The sequence below is a fragment of the Hydra viridissima genome, unplaced genomic scaffold (assembly GCF_058129835.1).
Source record: "Hydra viridissima isolate aposymbiotic clone 2 unplaced genomic scaffold, HvirCarnegie_v1 scaffold_6, whole genome shotgun sequence".
In the NCBI taxonomy this organism is placed as follows: Eukaryota; Metazoa; Cnidaria; class Hydrozoa; order Anthoathecata; family Hydridae; genus Hydra; species Hydra viridissima.
In genome coordinates, this window is record NW_028324305.1 from 13085798 (window position 1) to 13097605 (window position 11808).

The window sequence follows — 11808 nt, forward strand, 5'->3', positions numbered from 1 at the left end:
GAGCTTTTATTGAAGAATTTCTCTTTAAGTAAGCAGGTAATTTATAAAGCACTTACAGCTGTAAAATGAATCAACAGTGAAGTGTAAGATATCGCAGACATAAGCAAATTTTGAACAAAGCCACGTGAGACCTCGTACAATTCTGAAACTTGCAACACCGTTTTCTTTTTCATGAGGTCAAATAAGAGCAGAGCCAAAAAGAAACGTTTGTAAATGAACTCGTCGAAAGAATCCTACAAAAAGTTTGAAACAAATATTGGTACAAACTTTCGTCGATGAAAAAAAAATGCAACTGAATAGTTTTTTTGTTATCTTATTTAGAAAAATTCAGAATAAAAATCAAACTTTTCACTCGTAAATATAGCTCGCTTCTATCTTCATTTATTCTTGAATTTTACCTATAATTTATACTTTTGTAACTATTCTCTTTAAATTTCTGTACTATAGTAGAGTACTAACAAAAAGGATCGTGGTTTCTAATTTTTTTAAATGACTGTAATTGTGCCTCTATTACAGCCACTCAAATATATTATTGTAAAGCCTCTTATCCAGTTTTTTATTCATTTACGACATTCATTTTCCTGCTTTAAGGGCCATATTCTTTAACATTAAAACTCGACACAACTATTATCACACACCATAATTTTCATGTGATTAAGGTAAACACATTCAATCGGCGGTTTTATTTTCCAAAAAATTTAAAGTTTTCTACTGTTTTGCTAATTATTATATATTATCTTAATAATTATATTGTATTTTACGTTAATCGTTATATTATAGTATAAATATCATTAAAACGCAAATAATAGTGCTTTAAAAAGTATATACCTTATTGCACCGTTTACCGGAAGCTTTTTTACTCAGTACATTTTCTGTCACCCCAATCAACTGCGCTGTTTTTAGATCGACCGGATTAAGTTTATTGACCTGAAGTTTTAAGCATATTTAGAATGAAAAACTCATTTTGAATTTTTAAAAATTTTCAATAAGTAACTTTCTGAATGTAATCAAAGTAAAAGTTCTTGAAAAATTGAATACGCCAATAAAAAAAACAGTTGACTTCATGTAACTAGCTCACACAGCTATTGATGTTTTTTATGATAGTAGAAAATTGAATCATAACAAATTGTTTAACGAGTAAATATTTAATAGTGAGTTAAAAGGTAAAAGGTAAAAGGTGAGGTAAAACCAACAAAAACAAAAAGTCATCTTTTGCTGTACGGTCCAGGTCTAGTAGAACTTTTTTCTAAGATGCTACTTCTTTAAAACAATAATTTTCAAAGAATATAAAGAAGCAGTGATGAGAAAATTCAAAAAAAAAAAAAAAAAAAAAAAAGAAAAGAAAAAATGACCTGATTGTAATAAAGCATCCATTTTAAAAATAAATTATCAACATGATCAATAGGAGTGGCTAAATATAAGAGATGAAGCTCATTAGCAAGTACTATTCCAGTTTGAGCATGCTTTAATTGTTGGTAAACAAACGGAGTCCTATCGATATCCATACAACCTAAAAATGAAATTTAAGAGAATGAAAAACTGAATGAACAACGAACAAAAAAAAAAAAAAGGAAATAATTTCCTTGGTGCAAATAGGAAAAGATTCATAGACTGGTTATGTGATGTTTAATAGCATAGAATTACTACCAAATCACCTTTAAATGTTGCCTGTCCGAGAGAAGTCAGCAGAATTTCTTGATTTTTTTCTTTTTTAATAGAGACAATCATATTAAGTTTCACTAGATGATCGATTTCTCTGGATATATCATCATAAAGGTTGCAATTTCTGGTTTCATCAAGTTGTATGAAGTAGAGTGTTTTCTTTAAAAAAGATTCCAAGCTATTAAGACAGCTGCAAATCTTTAAAAAAAATAAAAAAAAACTAAAAATGATCTTATAAATAATTTTAAGATTTAGATTTAAAAGATTTAAAGATCAAAAGTAAATTTGTTAAGTTTCTTATATTAGGATAAATATCAGTTAAATTTGTTAAGTTTCTTATATTAGGATAAATATCAGTTAAATTTGTTAAGTTTCTTATATTAGGATAAATATCAGTTAAATTTGTTAAGTTTCTTATATTAGGATAAATATCAGTTAAATTTGTTAAGTTTCTTATATTAGGATAAATATCAGTTAAATTTGTTAAGTTTCTTATATTAGGATAAATATCAGTTAAATTTGTTAAGTTTCTTATATTAGGATAAATATCAGTTAAATTGTTTGACACCTGTAACAAAAATACTACAGTGTCTCTTCATTAGATAGAAAACTAACAAAACTTTCTTAATAATAAATATAAAAACCTTTAGCCCTAACAGGGACAACAACAAATGTCTGAAACCTTTTCCATCTTGATAAGTTAAACTACTTCGACAACTTCCGATTGGCCCTTCTAGTAGTGCACGTGCTTTCTCTTTGTCTTTTGGCTGAAGAATTAGAACACTTTCTCCAGATGAATCCATCCCAGCTCTGCCAGCTCTTCCAATCATTTGTTTGTATTGGCTTTTTGTTAAAAACTCATTTCCAATATATGGAGAGCGTAAAATCACTCTGAAACAACAAAAAAAAAAAATATTGAAAAAAGAAAATATTTAATGAATAACGCATATAGAGAGAAGAAGCCTGGAAAAGTTTGGGAAAGATGGTCTTTTTTTTTCGGTTTTTAATAACTTTTTCATTTTTTTTTTAAACAAACTTTTCAAGTTTTAAAAAAATGTTTTTTCTTTGTTGACCAAATTTTTCACAGAAAATTACTAATAAAGTTAAGTATTTTACACCAAAAAAACTTTGTTAAAACAAATATTTATAAATGAATGTGAAATGGGGAACAATTAGAAAATGATTAATATGCAGACTTTAAATCAAACTTTACAATTATGAAGATAAATTAAATTATGAAATTATGAAGATAAATTAAAACTTAATTATGAGTTTAATACTTGGTTAGATCCTACAATCTTGATGATGAGACATCATCATCTAAAGTTTGAGGAGTGATGCAAGAAGTAATCCTCAAGCTTGATATACCAAATTTTTAAGGTAAATTGGAAAAAAAATCGGCTCATTTTAATTGAAAAATTGGTTCACTTGATTTGAAAAATTGATACATTAAAAAATTTAAATTTTTTTCCAAAGAATCCTTAAAAAAATCCTTTTTGCTTTTTAATTTTCTATCAATTAATTGGCAACCCAAATGTTCTCATAAGTGTTCTGTAGGATTTGAGTCAGTAATTTGCAATCAGAATTCAAGATTTCCTAAAGTTTAGATATTCTTTTTAATGATTAGCATTTTTATTCTCAAATGAGGCAGCATATCTTTAATCATGTCTTTGTACATATATTTATTCATAATACCTTTAACAAGGTGATTAGGCTTACTTGAGCATTGAATAAAACTCCCTAATTAAATTTTTTTACAGCCAAATTTATATGTTTTCAGTAAACTTGATTCAGGGTTTTTTACTCTTCACAAAAATAGTTTCTTTGCTGGAAAAATGTTAATTTCATCCTTTAAAGTTTAAATGAAACATTCTAATTGCTCAATCTTTTAGGATTTCCGTTTTTCTGTAAAATTTCTTAATCAAATATTGTAAAACTGTAATCAAAAAAGAACTAATTTCTTCAGTAGAGGTATATACCAAAATAAGTTTTCCTGATATAGTAATACATTTAATATTTGCTCCATTTTTCTCTTGATGAATTGAAATTCTTGTTAATTGACAGTGTGTAATTCTGTGTACTTATATGATAAGTTATCATTCTCAAAAGCGTAAAAAAACACCAACTACAACCTGGGTTATAGGTGAAATTGATAGCAAATTAATAAATTTGCTCATTTAAACTGTATATCTAAACATAGGAAGTTTCCACATTTTAAAAGTTCACAAACTAAACCTCTCACATTAATGTTTTATTATCAAATATTTATGAAGTAGTCAGATGTCAGAATATTGGATATTTCTCATTTCATGTAAAGAAATCCTCTTTCTTTACACAAAGTTGGATTTTTAACGTTGGCTTATGACTGACATCAAAACTGTTAAAATTAAAAGCTACCAGAACACAAGATTAACACTACCAGAACAAGATTCTTTGTGTAACTCTTTATAGATCAAGTAAGTTCATACTCTTTATCTTAAATAATACATTTATCTGAAAACTTGATGGAATCTACAAAAAAGAGGAAACCTAACTTTCTTTAAAATTCAACTACTAAATGTTAAAAAACCTTAAGCTTTTTTTTAAAAATATCTTTTTTACTATTTCTGAAAATCTCAAAGAAACAAAAATACTTATACTGCTTAAATCAAATCGAACCTTTTGGCAGGTAAATTCACACCAGCAGCAAGTGTAGATGTACAACATAGAAGACATAAAACTCCTGAAGAATATGCTTCTTCAATAAGCTTTCGTTCATCCATTATCAATCCACTGTGATGATATGCAATTCCAAATACAATCGTAGATTTCAGTGTAAAACAAACACCATTAATTGTGTTTTTTAATAATTGGAGAAGTTGCTGACGCTCTTCTTTCCTTATCTCCAAAAACTCCCTAAAATTTAAAATGTTTAAATCAAACATTTTAAGACGAAATTAATAAATTTACCAAAAATAATTCATTCATCCACTTATATAAATTTTACTAATTATCACACCTGGGCATAACCTTGGCCAACATTAAGGCAACACTTTCACAGTTTTTTTTAGTGGGGCAAAATATTAAACAAGAGTTTTGAGGTATAACTTCCAGCACCAACGTGAGAATATGATCTGGATCACATGGCTTTAACACTGATGGCATATTCTGTTTTTTTAAATAATGAATGCTATAAAAACTAAAACTATCCCTTTGTTCATGATCAGTCTGAATATTTTAATTCTGCCAATATTTTATTATAATTATTATGAAACTTTGATACAAATAATTAATACAAATACTATAAGTAACTAGCAGTAAGTTTCTGTTTATAGTATAAAAAATACTATAAGTAACTAGCAGTAAGTTTCTGTTTATAGTATAAAAAATACTATAAGTAACTTGCAGTAAGTTTCTGTTTAAAGTATAAAAAAAAACCATTAAAAATGATTTTACTTGAATATGTGTAATTTTGCGAACATTCAAGTATAAATCTTCTGACTTTTTATCTATCTGATACAATATGTCACCGGTTTTTACATACTCAACCAATTCAACCTACAGCACAGAAAAAGATAGTGAAGAAACTTTCATTATTTTTCAGTGTCATTAAATAATGCATTCTTTCTTTATCTTTTTTTTTTTAAATATAAATAAGATGCTAATAATTCTACTTAACCATCAAATCAATAACAATCAACACAAAAGATGAAAATTACTAATGCACAAATACAGAAAAAATATTAAAAAAAAACTTAACAAATTAAGAAGGGAGACAGAAGAGGATGAGAATGGAATGGATATACAAGAGAAGATACCAGGGGTACTGAGATAGAGGAGCTTACAGATTAATAGATAAGTATATAATGATATAGATTTTATTTTAAGTCTGAGAACTTTTTTTTTTTTGAGTTAAAATTTCTAAAAATTTTTTAAAATTAGCTGAATTTGAAAAATTTGTTTCTATTAGGTGTAGTAGTAGAAAATATTACAAGAAAACAAGTCTATGCATGATTTTAAAATTAAATTAGACTGCTACTATTACACAGAGCCTTGAGATATCCTCACATCTTTTTGTTTTTAACCTCTATCCCATAAACAACATCACTACACATTTCAAAATTACCAACATCTAGCTAATAGCTTAAATAAATTGAGTGAGTGATAAGTTATAGATATACATAAGCAATTGTAGGAATAAAAACAAACTCACTGCCTTAAAAATGTGCTAGAATAATTATTTCCTCTCTCCTCCCCCTCTCCCTCCCACTCTCCTCCACTAATAATTCTAACGATACTATTTAAATATTTTTATGTTAAGATTGAATAACAAATATACATTTATAAAGTTTTATTATTAAGCAAACCGGTCTGAATTCATTGACATAAAATTCAGCACTGAGAAATGTTTTTAGCTCTTCAATATTTCCAAAGGTTGCACTCATTCCAATAACTTGAGTGTGTGCTGAAAAAAAGTAAAAAGAAAAAATATACTTTAAAAAGAACTTAAAAACTAATGGTATAGCATCTAAAAATACTATTTTTTCTTTTAATACCATTTTTTTAACGTTAACCACTTACAAAATTTAAAAAGAACCTTTGAAAGCAAAATTTCAAGTAGCGCTCCTCTGCTACCTCCTTCTCCTATCATGTGCAGCTAAACCACAAAGTTAATAAAGACTATAAAACTGATAAGACTATTACTTTACTTCTTGAAGTATAATGTTGAAAGTATTAGGAAAATCAGTCAAAAAAATTTGGTCTAACTTTAACTAAATCTGTTTAGGCAAAATGAATTCTATGCTCATTCCACACCATTCCTTAGTTTTGTTAAATGTATCAACTGCAATTATATTTATAGAACTTTCCACAAAACTATGTAAAGTAGAAAAATGCAATTATTTAGATTTGTTGAATACTGAAGTCAATGATTATCTTACTTGTTTAGTTTGACAAATGACATAACACAAATGAGGCAGTTTAAAGAATTCAGCATGTATACTCAGATATCTTCTAAAGCACATCAATTGCTGATGACTAGTTATTTTCAAATTTAAAGAAGGGGATTTCACACAGAAACTGATGAAGTTTGATTATGAAGTTTTGCCTAACCCTAATATTTGCCAGATAACTATTCTACAGACTAATATATATTTAGAATTTTGGACAACTTCATAAAAAAGAAGGAATTTTATAATGAGCATCAAATGAAACAGAAGATAGACAAAACAGACAGTTTAGAGAAAGAGGCATTGATTTCTTGAAAGTTAGATATGAAGGTGATTATTTTAGACTAATAAAGCCTTTTGTATTTAGAAATGCAACAACTTATCTACAAAACTTTTTCTTCACAATATTTTATGACAGACTTAATACTAAATGAACAACCACAATACTTTATGACAGACCTAATATCACACTGATAATATTTAAATTCTAGCTAAAGTAGCTAAAAACTAGTATTTAAAAAAAATGCTAATCCTAAAGCAATAAAAGTGTAATTTTGCAAGAATAATTTAACATAAATTTAGCATAACTTGGGTACAGAAACTACATAGTTTTGCTAATATGACAAACTATTTAAGAACAAAAGTTTTTACAATATACCTCATCTACAACAACCAAACCAAGCTCATCTTCACGGTTGAGCTCAATTAAATTATTCACAATTGCATTTGCCTTAAGATTAAAATGCTGCTTATTATGCAATCGATTCATAAAAAACCTTAACATAATATACAATTTTAAATCTGTAAAAGGCTTTACAGAGAAACTAATTAAAACTTTTATTTACAAATAAATTAACAGTTAGATTAAGAATTTATTACACTTTAATGATTTGGTTTTAAACCTTTTTACATTAACTCAAAAAAAAAAAAAATTACTCATTCTCAGTGAAAAGGCATAACAATACCTTTTCAATAGTTGCAATGTAAACCGAATTTTTTTTTTGTCGCTTTCTTGGGGGTAAAATGCCTTTGCTTGCTGCATACTCCTCTATGTGAAAGTCAAACTCAACTGCAAATGGTGACAAATCACGAACCTTTAATGAAAAAACAACACAAACTTCAGATCATTTAAACACAAATAATGAGAATGTTTAATTCTGACAAGAAACAAAGGAGATTAAAACAATTATCTTTTCTATTTCCTTTACTAAACAAAATTGAATCAAAGGAAATAGACAGATATTTAGTGGTCTATATTAGTTGTTCTAAATGTTAAATGAATTTAGAATAATTATAGTCTTGCTTTAATAAATTTACACTTACTAATTTACCATCATAAAAATGCAATCAAATGAAAGTTTTTATATTTCTTGAGATTTATTTAGCAATTTAAACACTATCTTTAACTTGATAGTATCATGATAACATATTCATACCTTTTCCTGTACAATTGAAACATATGGTAAAACAAAGATGGCATTCTTTTTATGTTTAAGAACCTCCTTCATGATTATTAACTCTGCAACTAATGTTTTTCCCCCACTGGTTGGTAAAGAATAAATAAGATTTTTGTGTTTTTTGATAGCTGAAAGTTTGAGACAACTATCTTGCCAGTCTATTAAGTAAAAATATAAAACAAAATAATAAAAAACAAAGCTTTAGAAAAGAGCACGAGTCTTTTCACTCTAGCAGTAAGGACAGATTGAAGCAAAAGAGTTTAATTAGATCTTTTACTTCTATCAGTCCTTACTGCTGGAGTAAAAAGATTCATATATTGCATATATTATATCATATATTCATATATTATAAATATAGAATTATATATATATTTATATAGAAAATATAAATATATTCATATAGAATTACATCATATATTCATATATTATAAAGAACAATATATGAATATATATATTCATATATTGCTGTTAAGGGAAAAAAATCTAACACTACTGCACAAGATACTCCTAGTGCTATTTTACTAAGTAAGCATACTTACTATATAGATTTTCAACTCCACGAATTTGATACAAATAGTCCTTGACTTTAATTGGTAAGTCATAAAACGTGTCACTTGTGTTTTGCTCAATGTTGGAAGCATTGGACGAAGAAAGTTCAGTGACATTTAAACCTGCAAATACCGAGTCATCATTGTAAATATTTGAGTTTTCAAGAAAGTTTAACTTTTGAGAGTCTATTAGGGTAGTATTTTCATCATAAGTTTCATTCATCTGACGATTTGGAGAATATAATATACACTGATCATGAGTGCCAATAATTTGGTTTGGTGATTCTGATAATATTTTAGAACAGCTTTCTTGGTCTTCGCTATTTTTAAAATCAGATTTAATATTGTTATATTTTTCATTGAGGAAATTACTTTGTTCTTTATTTGAAATAAGATTTTTCTCCTTAATAGTTTCAATAGGAATGGTTTCAGTAAGAATGGAATCAACCCACAAATCAAAAGTATCTTGATTATTTTGTGTTTGTACTGTTTTATTATTTTCATCATTTTTCACATAACCTGGTCTGGTAACTTTCTTCTTCTTTGATGCTATCTTTCTTTTTGGCGTAATTTTTTTTTTGCTAGCAACAGATTTTGTAGGAGTACTTTCTGGAAAAGCATTTTGTTTAAAGTTAGAATTTTCAGATTTCTGGATCAACACTTTTTTTCCAGGTTTAAAATTAAAGTCATTTAAATCCTCTGACATTTTACCGAAATCATTGCATTTAACATCTATTCTTTTTTCCTGTCCCAATAGCTCTTTTTTACATGAAATCTTTTTATAAAAACTAAAGAGCATAAAAGTGTAAATATATAATACTTTAAGAGAAGAATGTTGTCAAAATGGTAATATTTATAGAAATTTGACAGTTTTTTCAATTTATACACAGGGGTTGGTGTGTGTAAATAATTGTTTATTAGACAAATCTTGCTTCATCTTACAAATTTAAATATTAAGAACTTTATGTGAATTTTATGTAACTTAGTGATTAATAATATCAATGACATTCAATGAAAAATCTGACCAAAGAAATTTGTCACAAAATCTGATGAGCAATAATGTAACATTTTGACTAATAAATTAAGATTTATTTAAATCTTACAATGTAGTTTTACAATTTAAAAGTTGTAAAATTCTATATTGGAAGATTTGAAAGCAACAGGTTTGAAGGAGTGTTAAAAGTATCTTAGTGTGATTATCTGAAAAAATCTCATTTTAAAGTACACATAAACTGTTTTAAGCAACTTGCATATCCATGTTATCCCATTCCTTTTAAGACTGAATAGAAAGGAATTGTTTTAAAAAGTTTTGTATATTGTTAACTGTGCTCTAGTTTCTCAACAAAGCATTTAGTTTCTTATTTCGGCATGTAGATAAGGATGCACTTCTCTTTTCTAAAGACAATAAACTGTTAGGGTTGTTTGAATAATTTAAATGCAGAAATAATGTAATAAAAGAGAATATTATGTGATTCTTAGGTCATTTCCAAGAATTTGTACAGAATCCAAACATTACAGCATTAAGTTAGAAAGGAAGCTTTAAAGAACTCAATCTATATAGAATTCTCATCAATTGAATTTTTAGCATTCTGTTATTCTAAAATGAATCCTTCAAAAAAAGCAATTAAACTGTTGAAATTAACAGCCAAAGATGGATCTTAAAAAAAGGCTTTGGATTATCTGAAAAGATTTATACATGGTTAACATAACTACACTAAAGAAAATCCTTTAGTTTGTCACTGGCTCTGATACAAGTACAGGGTCAATAGTAAAAAAAAGAATTTTACTCTGAAAAGCAGGGTGATTTATGACAATTTCTTTAAAATATATTTCTAAAAATCATAAAGGCATAAAAACTTTATAAAAATAATAAACACTGTATATATACAATATATAACATAAAAATACCCATAAGAACACTACTTTAGAGTAAAGGCAGGAGGGACTTGTAGTACAGAAGATACACAGCTATAGCTAACATTGTTATACTAAGCTATAGAGTAAAGGAAGGAGGGACATGTAGAACAGAAGATGTGCAGCTATAGCTAACATTGTTATACTAAAAAACTCTACATGCTTAAAAAATGATAAGAAAATAAAACGAGGAACATAAAGCACATAAATTCTTTAAAATCAAATAAACCAAGAAACAAAATCCCTTGAGCATTTGAAATTATGAGTAATAAAAAATAAGAGAGTATGCTATAGCAAGCAACTTAGGTTATTTAGAGTTTTCTTGACACAAATGCACCTTTTAGATGCTGCATTATCTGCGTTGCCACTAAATCTTAAGTAGTTGGTAGAACTTTCATAAAAACTTATACAACCTATCAGTTTATTCCATTATCTTCACCATTAATATGCTGAATGCTTATCCAATGAGTAGAAAAATATCTTGCATCAGCAGCAGCAGCAAACAAACAGTTCAAATCAATAGTGTTTAAACAACAATTTCAGCTGTAGTTACTTGCTCTTTAGTAGCTAATATTCAGCTAGATAGCTTCAAAGTAACACTATTTGATGCTTTAACAAGTTTAGACTGTGCTCTGGCTGATTTTGCATTTTCTTCATGTTTTTTTTTGTCTTAAAGCAAAGAGTAGTCTGGATTAAATGAGTTAAAATGTTAATATTAACAGAACATAGTCTACAAAAGCCATGGTTAAAACTCCTTCAGAGCTTTTATCCATGAGAGACTATTTTATTTTATCAGGATGATTAATACTTGATCTTTTCCATAATAAAATCTTTACTTTAACTATTCATGTTCAACTGAAAAACAAGGGTCAATTGTAACTCCTGCTTTTATATCTTAAAATTACTTTTTTCAAAAATTGAAAACTAAATAACCACCCACCTGAACTTAAAGGTAATTAAAAGTTCAAGTAAAAGAGCTGATACCAAATCTTACCAAAAAAAATTTAGTAAATTCATTGAAAAAACTCACAAAGAAAACTTTCAGGGCAGATTTATGACAAACAAAAAAGATGCATTTGAACTTTATTGCCTGCCAAAATCTGAAAAACCTAAAAAAAAATCTAAAATCTAAAATAGGATAGGGGAGGTAGGGGAGCATTGGGCAGTCGGGAGGTTTGGGCACCCCCTCATTTCTCACAATCTATTATAGATATTTTTTGTTTTCTACCATAGCAATATAGTTTTATAACTTACAACACCGCTCATTAAAAGTGTCAGCTGTCATTTCACTTGGTTGTC

The 11808-nt window shown here is 27.4% G+C and overlaps 1 protein-coding gene across 8 annotated transcripts in view; it reads right to left on the reverse strand.

Moving 5' to 3' along the window:
- The window catches only part of LOC145190371 (helicase POLQ-like), a 12569-nt gene extending 929 nt beyond the window's left edge, over positions 1 to 11640 (reverse strand). For 2 of the 8 annotated variants that reach the window (XR_016453145.1, XM_090089725.1), the window contains exons 1-14: positions 8587 to 11640; positions 8027 to 8205; positions 7556 to 7684; positions 7249 to 7320; positions 6223 to 6298; positions 6009 to 6106; positions 5098 to 5199; positions 4661 to 4809; positions 4321 to 4557; positions 2307 to 2553; positions 1656 to 1821; positions 1353 to 1510; positions 829 to 927; positions 57 to 233 (exon numbers count right to left, since the gene is read on the reverse strand). Coding sequence is in view for 5 of the 8 variants with exons in the window: in XM_090089725.1 (XP_089945851.1) it covers positions 57 to 233; positions 829 to 927; positions 1353 to 1510; positions 1656 to 1821; positions 2307 to 2553; positions 4321 to 4557; positions 4661 to 4809; positions 5098 to 5199; positions 6009 to 6106; positions 6223 to 6298; positions 7249 to 7320; positions 7556 to 7684; positions 8027 to 8205; positions 8587 to 9394 (2697 nt within the window). In the remaining 3 variants the exon portion in view is untranslated. Of the gene's footprint in view, positions 1 to 56; positions 234 to 828; positions 928 to 1352; positions 1511 to 1655; positions 1861 to 2306; positions 2554 to 4320; positions 4558 to 4660; positions 4810 to 5097; positions 5200 to 6008; positions 6107 to 6222; positions 6299 to 7248; positions 7321 to 7555; positions 7685 to 8026; positions 8206 to 8586 lie in introns of those variants that run through there. The other 6 variants (XR_016453144.1, XM_090089724.1, XR_016453146.1 and 3 more) reach the window with 5 other exon arrangements.
- Positions 11641 to 11808: the final 168 nt, after the last annotated feature.